The sequence below is a fragment of the Maniola jurtina genome, chromosome 11 (genome assembly GCF_905333055.1).
Source record: "Maniola jurtina chromosome 11, ilManJurt1.1, whole genome shotgun sequence".
Classification (NCBI taxonomy): Eukaryota; Metazoa; Arthropoda; class Insecta; order Lepidoptera; family Nymphalidae; genus Maniola; species Maniola jurtina.
In genome coordinates, this window is record NC_060039.1 from 6,347,924 (window position 1) to 6,366,783 (window position 18,860).

Sequence of the window (18,860 nt, forward strand, 5' to 3'; positions counted from 1 at the left end):
TTCAGTGGATGTTCTAAAAATATTGATTAAATTATACTATGCCTAACATACATATAACTTTGTAACTAAGATACAGTTAGATACCTTAAAACACCTCAAGAAGGTAGAGACACAATGACCAAGGTAACTACCTATTACTCCTATGACTCTCTCTGTCGCTTAGAGATTTAGATTAGTAAAATTTCAACTGGTATAAGTTACGTAAATAGATAAGTACCATATTAGGCCCAATTTTTCAACCACTAAATATTTTTTAACTTAGGATTAGTACATGACGTTTTGACAGTTTCTGCAGTGCAAATCTATTAATTTAGATAGCTACTGCCTAGGTACTTATACTTAAATAGACATTAAAAAATGTATGAAAATTTAACAACAAAAAGGCAATATAAATATCAAAGCTCAAACAGGGCAACAAAGCCACAATCAGGTTAGTATACCAGAAATAATATTTACAAATCCCTAAACGTAAAGAACCCGACCGCATCGGTCAACCGCACTTACTAATTAACTAAATACGTGTTAAATCTCGTAATAACCTGCGGTTACCACAACCCTTCCTCACTGTCTCTTTCTAGCTCGAATACCTTAAATCTCGCCGTTTCTTTTCAATTGCTATTCCGGTCAGTTAGCTAGATATACTTACTTATACTGTTACCCAACTACAATTAAACTTCAGTTTAACACTAACTTCGTCGTATTACACATAACAGCTCACTCAAAAAGGAGAATGATCGGCACTCTATGGAGTTTGGGCCACATACAAATATTTTTGTGTCTCAATGAAAGTTTACATATAATAAAGTTTGATATCCCTACTTTCATATAAAAAAAGAATTTTTAATTTATTCCTCCCAGTTTCTGAGAAAAACAGTTTTATGTAAAAGGTTAGGTTAGGTTTGGTAAGTAGGTTTTATTAGGTAAAGTAAAGTAGGTAGTAGTTTCCACATATCACCAGGACGATTTTAGTGCTGCCTATATGGTGCAAGTACATAGTTATTCCCAATGAATCACTATTTGAAGATGTACAAGGTGCCATTGCATTTATCTATACCTATTTTTTTAAATAATGGCTCGAGTAAAGGAGGTATTACTTTAACCTTGCTAATAGACAACATTTGTAACTACCAGAAGCCTACCAGCTATTCCGACTAGTGTACTTAGTAGGTTCCTTGCTTTGGAATATACTTTATTAATTATACCGAGACATTACTAGGTTAAGGAAGTAACTATTGAAGTAAAAATTGACAGCAAGCAAAAACCATAGACATGCAACTAGCACTTATCGAGTTGATTCGATTCGATCAAGATGGTTTGCTAAAAAATATCGATTTTTTAAATATTACTATGAAAATAATAGTCTTTAATCGATTATAACTCGACCACCACCAATTTTGATCATCGATTTCGTAAAATAACATCACTATGATATGTCTAACGATAAAAATGGAGACTGGACTTCTGTATAGTAACATTTGAAGTACTTTTAAAATGAGGAAAAAATCTCGGGATAGTCAGCACTTTATTTTTTATGCCAAACTGAAGTATAAAATAAAACATAAATTATGATAATAATTATCTTCTGACACAAGCGTGGCCCGTATATGATCATTCTCCTTTGGAAAGTATTTTATTTATTTCATTGAAAGAGTCTAGACTACTTAGTAGATATATTTTTTGGCGCCTTTTAATTGTACTTATCCCAAAATCGATTTATACACCAAACCACACTATCTATTTAAACTGATAAACCGTATAACTAATACCTACTGTGTTGATATCATAATGTTACAGTCAGTAAATATTCTGAGGTCTCGATAAAAAAAACTAAGTATCTAATTTTATAATCTTTGGAGGCATTCCGTAACCAACGAAGTGATCATCGATTTTATTATTATGACTATTATTAAGCGAAACGGCTGATCAGGCATTTAAAGAAATGAAACGCCGATTCTCGACCGCCATTATATCGATTTTCATCGATTTATTGATCGAACACCGACTGTCCTCGACAAATGATCGCACTAAATTACCGGCCATTATTTAGAATTAGAATCGATAGAATCGGGACCCCAATTATATCACTTATGTGTTTAAAGGAGGTTGGGATAAAGGCAGTCATAACTGCAAACTTTAAGGACTACGTTTTTTAAATTACTTTGAAACAACATAACTGCCGTCATCTGCGTTAAATTGTTTATTTTTATGGGTTATCAAATTTCATTTCATTTACTACCAAAATGGATTCTCACATGAGAATCAGAGATCATAGGTACCTACATAGGTATGACAGTAACTGAACTCAAATTATGGAGTCTATTTTTGACTTGTGCAAAAATATGCAGTCCGTCTAAATGTGAATACTGCTCGATTGCTTAGTGGTACTTATTTATAATCTCGTTTATACGAACGAAACAGAAGCCTGAAATCTCTGATCTTCAACTGATGATTAAAATACTAAAATCGTTTGAGAAATGTTTAATTTAACTTGTAACAAGCTTAATATTTGCAGGTCAAGAGATAATGAAACAGACATAATAACCATTGAGTTTTATTACGGAGAGATTACAAAATGACCATACGAGCAAGGCATAAAATGATTGGCCATAAAGAGCAAAGAACGAGCGCGGTGACTGACAATGTATGCGCAAAACTACTCATTTTTCAACTCGCCTTTAAACATGCTTGTTTAATTAATTAAACTTTTAACTAGTCTTTTAATGAATTTGGTTAAAAAATTAGTGTTTACAGCCTAAATAAAATAATCAATCCACCTGTAATTTGTCAATAATTTCTAAGTATGTGTTATTAGAAATAAACTAATTACTTAACTATTGAAATAATACGTATATATTGTATAGATTGATTATTGAAAGGCAGTTGAAAATAATAAATCGTATCCTAAATTATGACTTTGTCAATAAAGATCGTAAACGAGACAATGTATTTAAAAAGCCTTACACATTTTATTACACGGTTTATTTTATTTTTAATGATAATACAGCAAACATAGCAAACAGTAATGGCGCTAGTAAATCAAAGTAAAGGTATAAATTATATTATTTAATAATCGCATTAAAGTTGAAAATGAATACGAAGGTTAAAATGCAAATGGTCTATCAATGCAATATAAAGGTTAATATGCAATGGTCATTCTATTATAGCTCCAAAGCTATATTATTGACAATGTTGTGCAGTATATTTAAATCTAAAATAAACAAGTTAGCTCAAAGTAACTAGTATGTTTCTGATGTCAACCAAAAAGGTTAGAGATTTTAACAAACTGGTAAAAACTCTGGTAACACTTTTCCAAACACACGATTATGGGTACCTATTAGAACTCGTCATTCCTTTTTAAAACGTACCTCCCTCAGACATTCATCTCATTTTTATCAAACCTCGACGTATTGTTTTGGGGATCATAAAAGTTACGATTACACATCATCATTATTTAGATAAATAAATAGCTTTGCAAAAACTAAAAGACCACTCAGAAGATACAAGGAATCCGACAAATCTCGACGAACGGCAAAATAAAGAAACCCGAAATGATACAAAACAAGGCGAATTAAAAGAAAATTACAGTCGGCTGGCAATCGTGGCGTTTACAATAAACACATAATTGTACGGTCAGTGTACCAATGGCATATACGATTGGCCAAAATAATTGTCGGCAATTTGGGGGATAAATCGCAGCTTTTCGCTTGCACTGGTGATGATGAAATTGTATAATTTATGAATAACTACGATTTCTGTTAGTTGTAACAGATTATAACTTGGCTGTTGATGTGGGTAGGTTATTAAGCTATTTCTTTTTCGGATTTGTAATTACACCTATACCTATCTAAACCAAAAACATTTAACAGGGCTCTCTCCGTCAGTCTCTTCATACAATCGTAGTTCCAATTTCATTTGAATATTAAGCAACCAAAGTCCATGAAATTTTGCAGACATATTCTAGAAACTAATATCTGTGTCTGTGGTGTTTTAGATTTTTCTAAAAATATGTAGTTTTAAAATTACAGGGGCTCAAAGATTTTTATGTAAATTTGTAAGACCGCGTCACTTTGAAACCGAATATTTTAACAGAAATCTGGAAAACCACAGACATAGATAGATATTAGTTTCTAAAATATGTCTGCAAAATTTCATGGACTTTGGTTGCTTAATATTCACATGAAATTGGAACTACGTTTGTATGAAGCGAGTGATGGAGAGACCCCTCTTAAGAATATTTTATACTGTGCAATATAGAAACACTATTGAACTAAAAATACAGTTTAGAATTTAGATGTATCTACCCATTCAAATCAACTTAAACTTATGTTAATAAAGAATTTTAAAACATCAAGGAACTGTATTATTTATCTAAAGTTTATAATAAGTAATAACTTCTTATTTAAACTGCCTTATTTAATACTATTAGTATCATTGTTGCTTAGCAATATTAATTTAATACAGACAGAAAAATTATTAACAAACAGGATAAATATTCGGCTTTCTTCGATTTCCGTTATTAGCACAGTCGTAACAAACGCTAACATAAAGCCGTGTCCACAACAGAGACAAGCTATAATCGTCAACACAAGTCACGTGCGAGTACAATCAATAACAGTAATACACAATACTGGCAAAATGGACACGGTCAATATCTTGAGTCAACAACTTAGATGAGGCGGTGTTGTCAGACGCAACGCTATCACGTGCTTTTAACCTGCATTACAATGGCTGTATATTTCAGAAAATCTGAAGCAATAAAATGCCAAGGTATACACTACTTATACTACTGTCCAAAAAAAGGAATGAACTGTTTTCAAGGTTCATGTATGTATATGTATCCGTGGGTTTCTTTATTCCACCGTAACTTTTAAATTCGATGTATAAGATGTCGTCAGAATCCTCACATCACATCTCAGTAGTTAAGATTAATTTTTCATAGGAAAAAATTGCATGTCCGTGATACGGCTTTGAAGTTTTTACCCATTCCAAAATCGCCCAATGTATCTTAGAAGTTTTCACTTAAAAATATTATTGATAATGCACAGTTATCAAAAAGTGCTGCCCACATTTTTGATACAAATATTTTGCTATAATTACTAAACATAATTGTTCATGAATCATGAACAATTATGCCATGAAGCCAATATGCCTAATACTAGACTTTTATAGTAGGTAATTAATGTAACCACAAAAAACACACGCACCTACAAAAACGGGGAAATATCCCTCAAGTTGCAACACCAACAGACTTATGTGTTCGCCATAAACTCTTTCATTTGGCTCGGACGAGCCTTATGAACAATAAAACGTCGAGAGCGGAAGATTTGGACTGTAATAAAATATTTGCCCTAACTCGCGCTAATCCGAGTCCCTTACTTACTAACGCAATTTGAGAAGTTATTGGCGGGAGAAACGCGACGTCTTTATTTATATAGCTACAACTAGCAGGTGCCCGCAATTTAGTGAGGGTTGAACAAGATAGGATACTTAAACCTATCTTATTACTATTTAGAAGATTTCTGAATAACTAAATTTTCATTTTCATTTTCATTTTTCATAACTTCTATATCATAAACATCGTTTAGTTCAGTGGGTCGTTGGTCAACCTATACTGCACCCGCTACGTGGTTCCCACTCTAGAACACGTCTACCCGGCCGTGGACAGACGATATCAAACGAGTAGCAAAGAAGCCTCTGGATTCAGGCGGCGCTAGCACGTGACGTATGGAAAAGCTTACAAAAGACCCATGCCCAGCAGTGGAAGGAATCAGGCTAACTGCTTGATTTCAAAGACTAAACAACGTGCAATAACAGTCAGATTATTCAAAAATTTTTGGCTCTCTCAGTTTTACTAACCCCCGCCCCAAAAAGACGGGTGTTATAAGTTTGACGTGTGTATCTGTGTATCAATGTATCTGTCTGTGGCATCGTAGCTCCTAAACTGATGAACCGATTTTAATTTAGTTTTTTTGTTTGAAAGGTGGCTTGATCGAGAGTGGTCTTGGCTATAGTCCAAGAAAATCGGTTCAGTCGTCTGAAAGTTATCAACTCTTTTCTAGTTACTGTAACCTTCACTTGTCGGGGGTGTTATAAATTTTTAATTTACGCTTGTTTTGATATTTTTAGTTCTTCGATTATTTGTCTGTGTTTATATTATTGAACTTGAACCTAAGTTTACCTATTAGTAAGAATACTGTCGGAAAGAATTGAATTCACAATGCTGTCAGCAGGTAAATTTTGAGAATATCTTGGACAGTTCTCTATTATTAAACAAATGAACGTATATAGTATACCTATACATATTGTAACTATTAAAAATGCAGTCCGCAGAATTTTTAGTTTTTTTACATCAATCGTTGACTAGATTTGTTTGAGTGATAAACAGCAAATAATTAAAAAGTTCGAATACAAAATTCATTGAACTAATATCTGTAGTTTTGAAATACTTAAGCTCAATATTTCGTCATCAACACAATTTTTTTTACTTTTGTCTGTCTATTTGTCCTGGCTAAGTTTCCAAACAGTTGAACGGATTTTTACGGGGCTTTCAGACTTTTAACCAGGTTACCAAAGCATATTATTAAAAATATTATATAATATTTCAAGTCGCAGATAAAAGCTAAATTTAGATATAAATAGGTAGATATAAGTAATGGTTCGAACATATAGACTAATAGTAAAAAGTTTAACGCAATCCGGGATGAATCTCTACGAGGCAAATAAAACTCTCCCTCAATGTGCGAAAGAGGGTCAGAGTTAATTACTCGTAAATTGACCGGGATACAGTTTTATCCCGGATAAATATAAATGTGCGGGGATTAGTGTGTGTCATATCCGTTAATATGTGCGTTTTTAGTGATGGAAGATTTCTCTGACAGTTCATTAAAATTTACGGGTAATTAACGACATTATATTAGATATTGTTTTGATTAGATAAATATATATGTTATAAAAATATCGTAGCTGTGTCTGGTTGCTTTGGCTTTGGCTTGTCACGCTAAGAAAATTACTCAAGCGTGTGTACTGTGGTCTAATAAAATTGAAGTGTACAGAAAGTGATCCGGCCACATTAATGGCCATTAAATTATCAAATTCGATAGCCTTGATATATATTATGTACTCTTCAATTGGCTTCATTGTCGTCATTCTCATCTCTCGTCTATGTACTTTCAATGCTAGACATAGGTTCTTCAAGGAACTTCCACACTTCACAGTCTTGTGGCGCTTGTGCCAAGCAGCTGTGCGACTTGTTTAATGTCACCACCTAGTGCAGGACTTACCAATACTAAACTTTTTTATTTTATTCAGATACAAGTTAGCCCTCAACTGCAATCTCACCTGGTGGTAAGTGATGATGCAGTCTAAAATGGAAGCGAGCTAACCTGGAAGTCGACCATAAAATGAACGGATCAAACTGATTGTCAAGCGAGCTACAGTGGCTATGACGGCCACGACCAGTTTCCCAAGACTGTAGCGGCAGAAGAACTCTAAAAGTTGCTAATAGCAGCTGCTAGGTATTAAATATACTTCAAATAACGTTACCTAATATCTATTGCAAGGAGTGATTCAACTCCGTAATTCACGATTCGCGGCTCGACCGACCTAGAACTTGTTGAGGCCAACTCAACCGTAAACTTTTACAAAAGAATCTATTCCATTGTTACATAATAAGTATCAAAGATACAAATATGCAGCCATATTTTTATTAATATCTACGCACAATGGAGGGATTACGTGTGGTTTATACCAGGTGCTGCTGCCGAATCAGGAATGATACAAGTTCTTATTGAATTTCGACGTTTTATCTGTCAATAATATAAGTAATTGGTTGGCAGATGCCCATGTATTTGTATGGAACAGAGCCACGGAAATACTCTTGACTTCTAAGTTTTCGCATCCTAATATCCCAATCCTAATCTTACCACAATCTTACTATTAAAAATGTGAAAGTTTGGAGTTTGTTATTTGTTACTCTTTCACGACACAATGACTGAATCGATTTGGTAGTTTGGAAGGGAGATATCCTTAATATTAAGGGAGATATCCTTATAATATAATTATTATCTATGTATTCTGTCAATTAAACATATGTGATGTATTGAAAAATATTGTTAAAATAAAATATATTTAACTAGCTGATAGGTACCCGTGACTTCGATCCCGTGGATATAGGTGTATAAAAATCCCGTGGTTTTCCGGGATAAAAAGTAGTCTATATGGTAATCCAGAAAACAATCTTTCTCCATTTCAAATTTCAGTGAAATCTGTCAAGTAATTTTTGCATGAAAGAGTAACAAACATCCATCCACACATACAAACTTTCGCGTTTATAATATTAAGTAAGATTTGATACTAAATATCACGTGCATTTCATCGTCGTCGTCAATGAAAAGACGTTCACAGCTTGACATTTACAGTTTTAACAAAAACTGTACAAAGTTTTGAGCTTATTAGGCAGATGAACGCTGCGGAAACGCATAGGTGACAAACGAACGAACGAATACACATAGAGGGTGTAACCAGAACGCTAGCAAAATTTAGCGTAAGTATGACACTACCCAAACACAATCCAATGCCAATAACCTCAATTAGTAAATTGCCTTATTTTGTAGTTTTAGTATTTTTCAAACCCGCAATGTATAGCTTGCAAATTTCAAGGCAATGTCCTACCTACGACGCGGCATTGAGTCCGAGTGGCCTACTTACGCAACGTTCGTTGACCTCTAGCGTCAGTCAGATGTTTTATTTGCAATATATTGTGAACTTTTAAAATATAGGTTTTTTTGTGGTATCTTATCAGTAATCATCAGTGCTATCACCTGTCTTTGTTTTTGCTAGCGTTCTTTTTACACCCTGTATGAAACAAAATTACTTTTTTTATAAACGGTCAGATTCGATTTATTGACGTGCCTCATGACGTGAGCAGTTACTTGGATGAATTAATACAGTGTTATTACTGTCGCCGAGCGGATATCCAACGCATTGAGTTACGACACAGCCTATAATTTCGTTTTAACTCGATCAATATTTTGGTTCGCCACGGGTGGTGCCCGGCCTAGCGAAACTAATGTTGTATCAGTGTTTCCATATCTGTGGAGAAAATGTTATTGTTTACTAATAAAGAGTTAACGGTTCCAATATTGCCGTTAAGTATAAAAAGATATGGACAGTGGAGGGAATGTGTGTGCGCATGTACAGTCAAAGACCGTAAGTCCTTTAGCACCTTGATGATCACATTCGTGTGGCACGGTTATGCACATTCGTTAGGTGTGTGCGGCGTTTAAAGACAAGTGTAAATTAAAAATTTATAACACCCCTGACGATCCAAAGTATTTGAGTTTTCCAAAACATTATTTTCAAATAAATAATTATGTATTTAGGCAACGTCCATCTTGACAGCTTGACATTTGTCTATTGACATAATATTATGAACCTAACGGTTATCTAACCTTCTTTTCTACAAGAAAACTAGAAAAGAGCTGATAACTCTTAAACGGCTGAACCAATTTTTTTAGATTATAGCTAAGAACAATCTCGATCAAGCCACCTTTCAAAAAAAAAAACTAAATTAAAATCGGTTCATTCGTTTAGGCGCTACGATGCCACAGACAGATACACAGATACACAGATACACAGACATACAGACACACAGATACACACGTCAAACTTATAACACCCCTCTTTTTGGGTCGGGGGTTAAAAAAGGTCATAAGTGAGACAGGTTTTTGATGCAATAGTTTCGCGGAATTGCTACTCGAATTCTGAGGCCGACCGTACCTTAGAAGAGTAAATAATAAAGTACTGTGATTTCCTGCTGCACGGGACGCGCGACGCGGCGGAATAGATACCCCCGCTGTTGCGCTTCACTTAGGACCACAAAATATATTGCATCATCCTCGCGCGCACAGATTTTGTTAATCAATTTAATTTTTACCTCGGATGCATACTTAAAAGAGTAAACTATAATTGGGACTGGACGAGTAGGATTGGCATTTTTCAAAATAAGTATATTACTTATCCGATCCTTGTATCATATTAAAATACTCCGAAAAAGTACTTGTACGTAAAGCCTCCTTTAATTGTATTTCATATTTTGGACAATAATATGGTACCAATTTCCTGGCGGAATTTTTAGCGGAAAAAACAATTTTTTTAATTTTCAGAATACTACTGTTTAGAATGCGAAAATTTCAAGAAAAACATTTAACGTTACAATTAACTACGTACCAAAAATGCTACCAGTGCCGACATTCAAAATACCTACGCCGGTATTGCTAATTAAAAGAAATTCCGTCGTTATGCTTTTACTCGCGCAAAAACAAAATGGATGCACGACGACTGCGAGGTGTGAGTAATGTTGTAAGTGGCAAAACAACATTTTAATTGTAAGGCTTAGCGCGCACTGTATGTGCGTACCGCAAGTTGAAGAATCAAACTGCAGTTCGTCTACGGTCAATATTTTGGCCCGAAAAATCACTGTTTTTTTTTTTACTTTAAGAAAAATAACATGTTAATTCCAAGCATTGGTGCAAAGAATCCTTCTCTTTGTGTGAAGTTTTTGAATCGTGAATGCCCTGCATGGATCTCATTGCATAAAAAATGCTACGTATACCTAGCGTGCCACAACTTGCTTAGTTCAGGTGATGAACTACAGTAAGTTCTTGTGTGTGTGACGGTACAGCATAAATCCTTTCAATTTACATTTACAATGGCATGCATTGCGATTGACATGAGACCTCTTCCAGTCATTTCGTGGGTCAATCGTTGCGATCTTGCTCCCATAATTTTAACAAAATCATCACTCTACTTAGCTAATTCTGTGTCTCCCTCTCGATTTTTTTCCGTCTCTAGGATACCATTTTGCTACTCTTTTTCCCATCTGTTTTGCAAAGTCTACAAACAGCGTTTCTATATTCAATCACAAAATATACGAGTACGTCCACCATAATTTTAGGCCGTTGCTAAAAAGGACTTAGTGCAGCCGAAGCCTAACTCGTTCCAGTCGACAAACAGAACGGTGGGAATTAAACAGTTTATAATAGTTTATTGCTAATGTTGGTATGGAAATGACGAACAAGAAATGTTTATTGCCACTAACAACAGAGTAAAAAAGCAATTCTACTTCTCAAGAACTGTTATAGACAAAAGAAGTTATTAAAACTTCATCTGATTTATAGGTGCGGTAAGTAGTTAGCAATAAAATTCTTATAAGGAATTGTGACAGATGTAAGCTAAGAAAAACGTACCACTTTGCTATTTTAAAGACACTTTAATTGCTTTAAAAAAAAAAATGTAGTTAGTGAAAATTTTTGAATAGTGTTAATATAAGCCATTATTAATTTAATGAAGAAGTTAGTAGGTACCTACTTTAAATATTGGAATTCTACATCTTGTTTTGACTTTAGGTACTTGTAATATTATTGACAATAAAGCAAAATACAACGATAAGATCGTTTTTAATACGACAAAGATTTCGTCTATCGCTGATTTTTTTTTAATTAGCAAGTTTTTCTTTCTCTACCTACATAAATTATGAAATATTTTGTTAAGTAAGTATAATATATCAGTAAATTATGGCAAAATACCTCATTATGCTTTTTATCGTTTTTATAATATTTTGTACATTGTGTTATTTGGAGCCAAAAGCAAGCATTGTAACCCTATGCGATACAAGGGGGCATACCTCGCATGTTTAATCCAATACTCGATTCAAATGTCTGGAACGCAAAACATGGAATGACATAGCAACGGAATGTACAAGTACGACTAACCCCATTGTATGTTTCCAGTACCGAATTTTAGGTCACATACCTAAACCGTCATCCATTATTCCATACAGTGGCATGCAGGCCATAGAGGCATGAATACACTGCTTACTCTAGCACAAATAGCTCAATGCTCACTCTTCAGACCTGCTAATAAATAGGTAACTATCTACCTCCATAACAAATGCTTATCCTGTGTACGCCACTGCTTCCATACTAATATGTATTATAATTGCGAAAGTGTGTCTGTCTTTCGGACTGCTAGCTTTTCACAGACAATCCGTTTGACCAATTTTAACTTATAAAGATAACTTATAAGATAGCTTGCGTTCCAAGGACGGACAAAGGCTAATTTTTGTCCTGAAAAATCAAAAAGTTCCCCTGTATTTTTAAAGGTCCATCCATTTTACGATTATTACGGAATTTCGTACAGAGACAGCTTGCATCCCGGGGATGGATACTTATAGGCTACTTTTGTTCCGGAAAATTATAAACAGTTAAAACGGGATATTAATTAAAAAACCGGCTAAGTGCGAGTCAGACTTGCGCAACGCGGGTTCCGTTATTTTGCACGATAAATCAAAATCTATTAAGCATAAAAATAAATAAAAATCTGTTTTAGAATATACAGATAAAGCCCTTTCATATTAATGATACCCCACTTGGTATAGTTATCTTGACAAACACGATAGACGGACGGACGGACGGACTGACGGACGGACGGACGGCCGGACGGACGGACAGACAGACAGACAGACAACAAAGTGATCCTATAAGGGTTCCGTTTTTCCTTTTGAGGTACGCGGAACCCTAAAAACCTAAATACTCTTGGACGAAGTCGCGGGCATCATCTGGTTACTAATAAGTCATCATTTTTTTGCTTTTGTTATGATAGTGTTTGAAGTTTTCAGATTTTACGTAATACCTTGAATTTGTGATTGGACAAAGTCTTAAGGTATTTGCTTCTCGTAAACGAAAAAAGTTGTAATCATAAGAGAAACTTGATTTTATTTTTCATTTTTCCTGAAATTACTCTAGCACCCTTCAACCTTAGCTTTCTTCAACCTTGACGAAAGAGATGCCTAATGTAAGCAAGACTTTCGTCATGGTAGCTGATTCTACAAATAGACATGGCCATTCATAAGCGCAAGTATTAAAGTAGGCCTACATGAAACAAATGAATAAGGTTGATTTTTAAAATAAATGAAACTTCGTCGGTTTTGCCGGTAGGTAGTAATATAAAGGCTATGGACTAAGCTCTAGGTAGGTCTAAGTATACTTAGCACGAGTCTTCACATCTCGACAACGTTGATAGATTTCGAGTATCGTAACATTATAACTTCAAAGCAAAAAAAAATTTTTAATTCGAGTTCAAGTTCAGCCAGTACCGTAAGTGAAAATTCTTACTAAAAATTGGTAGTAGGTGCCACCTACGATTCTAAAACAATGAACTTTAGGTACAACTTTCTCTTACTCACTTATTTGATACCCGCAATCGATATGATGTCAATATGTGCAAACTTGTTGTAAAGGTTCAGTGTAAATACGACTAGGTTCAGTGAACAAAAATTACACCTTACATACAGCGGTAATTTCATTATTTTCTTATCGGTTGCAAAACATAAGAAGATCGACAGAGGGAAAACGTTAACAGTACTCACAACAGTCACAGTAATAGCATATTATTATTATTTACTACCGTTGTACTTGTGTGTATTTATCTCTGCAATAAACGTGGAAATCACACGTGACGTCCCACTGCCGATGATCGTAACACTTCGCCGTTCCGCTTCGGTTCGGCGTCTAATCGTCGTTGCTGACTAGTCTTAGAGATGGCTGTATTTTTACCAGATCAAATTCTACACTTATCTATCAACTTTGATTAGACTTAAGACAGAGTTAAAACGAGACAGATGTATATCTCACACATAAGTCTGTCTCGTTTTAACTCAATCTTAAGTCTAAGCAAAGTCAAAGCGCGCTCTTAAATCTCAAAAAAGTTTGTTTGTTTGTTGGTTTGTCATTAATTAATCACGTCGCACCAGAGCACAGGCCTATATCCTTCATGTCTTTAAACATATTAAAGACGTGAAGGATATAGGCTACTTTTATCCCCGAAAATCTAGTTAGTAATAAGTATTATGATTTGTCAAGAAAGTGTTTAATTCCTTGGCGATGATCGCAAGTTTCGGATGTAAAATGAAATCATCAGCGGCTTGGCCCAAAGGTTATTGTTTTCAGCTAATCTATGCTTACCACTATTAACAAGCCAATAATTTTAACGCGTTTTGCATCCGAGAGTTTTACATCGCGTCTGAAGTATACTTACCTAATATACCTAAGCCATAACCAAGCAAGAGCTGTTTTACCACGTTTCACTATGTATTACAAACAATGATCTATATCTAGTTGTAAGTTAGATTGATGTAGACACCACATTGTAACAGTGGACAATACTTTTTCCATGTAGTTACATTTTTTAGATGTTAACGTCGACTTACGCAAAGTGGACTCTTGGACTACATATTATATTCTTGCCATTTCCTTATAGATCTGCAATTGCAATGTAATTTGTTTCACTAACGATTGCTTTTAATGTTTTAATCGTTACTGCAATTCCTGCGACTTTGCTGATCATTACGTATGCACTATGTGTAAGTAAAAACAACTTATAGGAAATTTTTAATTTGCCGATTGTGAAACAAATTGGTTTTTTATGTACCGATAAATGTTGGATTGCGTGCGCTTGCTTTTTGAAAAAGATAATTTGAATAATAGCAATTCTATGTCAATGCTTTTTTATTACCCGCTTAATTAGCTGTTAATGTAGAAGTATATCGACGGTAATGTTGGAATGCTGTGATCGTTCTGCAGACAGCACAATTAATACGAATTTTAATTTCTAAAGATCAAAGATATTTCTTGCAATTAAGTACAGTTAATCTATCAGTAACTATTTCTGCAACAATGTTGCTTTTGTATTACTATTTTCTTATAGGTAGTAATAAGTAGATATGTTTTTGCTATTGCAACTGTATACAAATTAGTGCAGGCTCCAATAGATTCATCTATCAACCCGTCGCTGGCTCACTACTGAGAGCGGCTCTCCTCTCGGAATACGAAAAGTTTGGCTATGGTCAAGGTATGGCCAAGTGTAGGTTGGCAAACTTCACACACATTTGAAAACATCATGGAGACCTCTTAGGCATGCAGTTAATGCGTACCTGGGATCGACCACCCCCGTTTGGAAAATTTGCAGACCACAAACTACATTTTGCTGTGCACGCGCATACTGTTCTGTCATTCTGGTTACTGACAAATTTTTTGTCAAGAGTAACATATTATTGTCCTCAGATGACTATTTAAGAGTATTAGCACAAGTTTATCTTCGGAATATGCTTACCAACAGGCGCACGAATTTGTCTTCACTTTCTACTGGACTACGAATGTATTCGCCTATCTGAAGTTTTATAATATCTTTGACTGATTGCCGTCTTCGTTTTCAGCTTAATAAATTATTTTGACCCAATTAAAACTTTTAGCTTTGTGTGTTTAAAACTCGACGTCGCTTAACCTATGCAACCGTTTAATATTGTACTTTGTTGCTACAAAGGCAAATAACACAGTATAATATTATATTCAACATTAAAACAATTGTGATTCGCAACAAAGGCGTGAACAGACAAGCGAGACGCAAATTGACTGATCCGCCATATCCCTCTCCCTTAACATAAACAGGCAAATCCTTACTTAATTTCAGTCGCAGAATTCAATCAGAATGTAAAGCTGTATACCCCTGCGTAATGTTATAATGCCTTACATTATCCCCCCGTTTATATAACATCCGAATTGCGACATCGCACGAAACCTTTAATTATTATCAACACATCATTTTCATGCCAGACTCCGAAATCTAGGGCTGTCAATTTGAAATAACGACTGAAAATCATATCATATCATATTCATGCTAACTAATACTTCTATTTTAAATACGCCTGCCTTTCTGGTGCCTTTTCATGAACACAGAATTATTTTTTAAGCTATTTTCTATCTTTTATCTCGGGGAAATTTTCCAGACACCTCGTCTAGAGAACCTAGAGTACACTTAAAAATAAGGCAGAATTGAGGACCACGTGGTCCTCATTTTGGAAGTCGGTTAAAAACTTATTCTTCTTAAGGGGCCATGAGACCGGCTTGCCCGCGAAATTCAAATTTAATTTGGTTTTTCGCAATTTGTAAACTAATACGACAACGTAGGCTTATGGCATTCTGATTCCGACAGTGGCAGTATCATCCTCACAGGTTAATATAAAAATCTTTACTTGAAAAGGTCCAGTCTAAGAAATTAATTAAAGTATCGACTAATTTGTAAGAATAGTCGATACTTTAATTAATTTTTATATTAACCTGTGAGGATGATACTGCCTCTGTCGGAATCAGAATGCCATAAGCCTACGTGTGAATTTCACATGATTATCTTTTAAGTAGGTAGGTACCAATTAATAATTGATTTTATTAAATCAGAAACTTTAATTAAGTTTTGTGTAGATCACGTTACCACATTTCACCGAGATACAATCCAATGTTAAACTAATATTATTTTGACGAGTCGTTGACACGAAATCTTTACTTGAAAAGGTCCAGTCTAAGAAATTAATTAAAGTATCGACTAATTTGTGAGAATAGTCGATACTTTAATTAATTTTTATATTAACCTGTGAGGATGATACTGCCTCTGTCGGAATCAGAATGCCATAAGCCTACGTTGTCGTATTAGTTTACAAATTGCGAAAAACCAAATTAAATTTAAATTTCGCGGGCAGGCCGGTCGCTTCGCCCTTAATATGGTATAGCAAAGAATGAAAGAGTATGAAAGATGTTTTTAGATAAACCACGGGAAAAGACAGTTCCCGCCGGACGCAGACGTAGCCGCGGGCAATAGCTAGTTTAAAATAAATAAATAGAAAAGAACATCAATTTTGATTTATCATCAAAAGATAAACATCAACCCTTTCACGGTGCACGTGGGCCGACACGTCCCTTCCACGCATTTCATATTCCTGTACCCGTTCCGTTCAACCTTCCTAGGAGGATTATATTCTCCGATGTTTTCGTATCCTATTATTTCACGGGGTGAAAATGGGCCAAACGTACCACCCGCCACCTCATTCACACATTCAAAGATTGACATTCACGTGTGACGTATCCACGCATAATTTTATATCTGTGTGTGATCAAAGTCCCAAGAAAATGTACGCATGTGTGAGTGTATGTTTCATCAACTTTAAACCACTGTCAACGACTCGTCAAAATAATATTAGTTTAACATTGGATTGTATCTCGGTGAAATGTGGTAACGTGATCTACACAAAACTTAATTAAAGTTTCTGATTTAATAAAATCAATTATTAATTGGTACCTACCTACTTAAAAGATAATCATGTGAAATTCACATGATTATCTTTAATTATCTATTAATTCTTATTATTCACATTTTGAATAATAGAAATTAATGATCAACAATAAGTTGGAAATTAGCTGATCAATTTTCTTAACTAAGTATGAAATTTTCAAATGGTCGCTTTAATTTGTTTAGATGTAGTCGCTTAGAAAAATTACCCAATATGCTTACATGCGTATTCTTAGTTAATAAAATAGGCCCGATTTTTTAAAATAAAAAACATAGAAAGGTCATCTATTAAAAGAATCATTTCATTTGTAAACAACAATTAAGATAATATGAGTACCTAAATTATAATTTTGAGAGAACGGTAAAAAGCAGACCTAAACACATGATTTAAAAAGAACCCAATTTGAAAATGGAATGCCATATATGCGTAACGAGAGGGCACGGAGGAACGAAAAATAAAACAATAATACCATCATGAGAGTGTTTCGAATTGCAAATTTAGGGAAAAAATGCGAACAAACTGCACTCAAAGTCAAATGCGGCAGTGCGCGATAAGCAAGCGTCGCTTATGCAAGATCACGAATGTAATTGCTCCCTTGTCTGCTACGACACTTCAAGCCAGAAGGAGACAGATCGATTAGAAATCATGGGCAAAAACGGGATGGAGGACAAAGTAAGCAACAAAGGCCTAAGCGACAAAAATGATTGATTGCCAGCCGTCTTGCTCTGAGCTCTATTTAATCACTTTATTCCCTTTTCTCCGTTTGTGTTGGGATAATTTTGTATTTGTGTAATTTGTATACGAAATGAGAAAGCATACCACCCGAGGAGGGCTTCATATCCGGCGCCTATCCGGAGTATAGGCACCCAGTGTTAACACGTACCTATCACGTTATCTTTGATCACTTTGATCCATTGTTAATAAAGACGGTTAATCTAAAATTCAGTAGAGTCCATGATGAAAATATTGAAAAAATGAAGATTATAAAAATGTAGGAATCAAAGGATGCACATAGGTGATGAGACAAAGTTGTTAGAAAGCTGCTGCTGATTATTTGGCGAAATCCAAAACAGTTAAACATAAAAATACTCAAATAAAAATCTGTTTTAGAATGTACAGGTAAGGCCTTTACATATGATAGCCCACTTGGAATAGTTATCTTACTTTGAAAGTTCAAAATACTAACTAATTATATTATTTGCTCATGAATACATTATTTTTGATATAACTACAAATTCACATTTTTCGGTTTTTTCTTCCTTACATGCGCTTATAATACCTACCTATCTACCTATGATTTTAGGTCAACGGGAACCCTATAGGTTTCTTGACGAACAGACAGACAACGAAGTGATCCTATAAGGGTTCCTTTTTTCATTTTCAGGTAAGGGACCCTGAAAAGGGTCAGTGCTTGCAGATTGAGAAGAGTTATTGAGGTGCTAGGTACAAAAAACCACTCACCACTCATATGTCCATTTTCATAAGGTGAGTAGTCCCCATTCTCCAGTCGGTGCTTCTTGAACGGGTGTCCAGGGAACTGCGTGGCGGCGAGCGACAGACCCACGCCCGACGCGCGCTTCGGAGGTCGACCCGGTCTGGAGCTGCGGACATAGTAGCACGTTACTGCCGTTTATGACGGTGCACTTACACTAGTAGAGTTGGCACTTATTCTACCTAACATGAA

The 18,860-nt window shown here is 35.0% G+C and overlaps 1 protein-coding gene across 9 annotated transcripts in view; it reads right to left on the reverse strand.

Annotated features, from left to right (window-relative positions):
• LOC123869929 (dachshund homolog 2) overlaps window positions 1–18,860 on the reverse strand; it is a 194,729-nt gene that overhangs the window by 100,722 nt on the left and 75,147 nt on the right. For 7 of the 9 annotated variants that reach the window (XM_045913029.1, XM_045913028.1, XM_045913027.1 and 4 more), the window contains one exon: window positions 18,638–18,777. In XM_045913029.1, coding sequence (XP_045768985.1) covers window positions 18,638–18,777 — 140 coding nt within the window. The remainder of the gene's footprint in view (window positions 1–18,637; window positions 18,778–18,860) is intronic. The other 2 variants (XM_045913030.1, XM_045913025.1) reach the window with 1 other exon arrangement.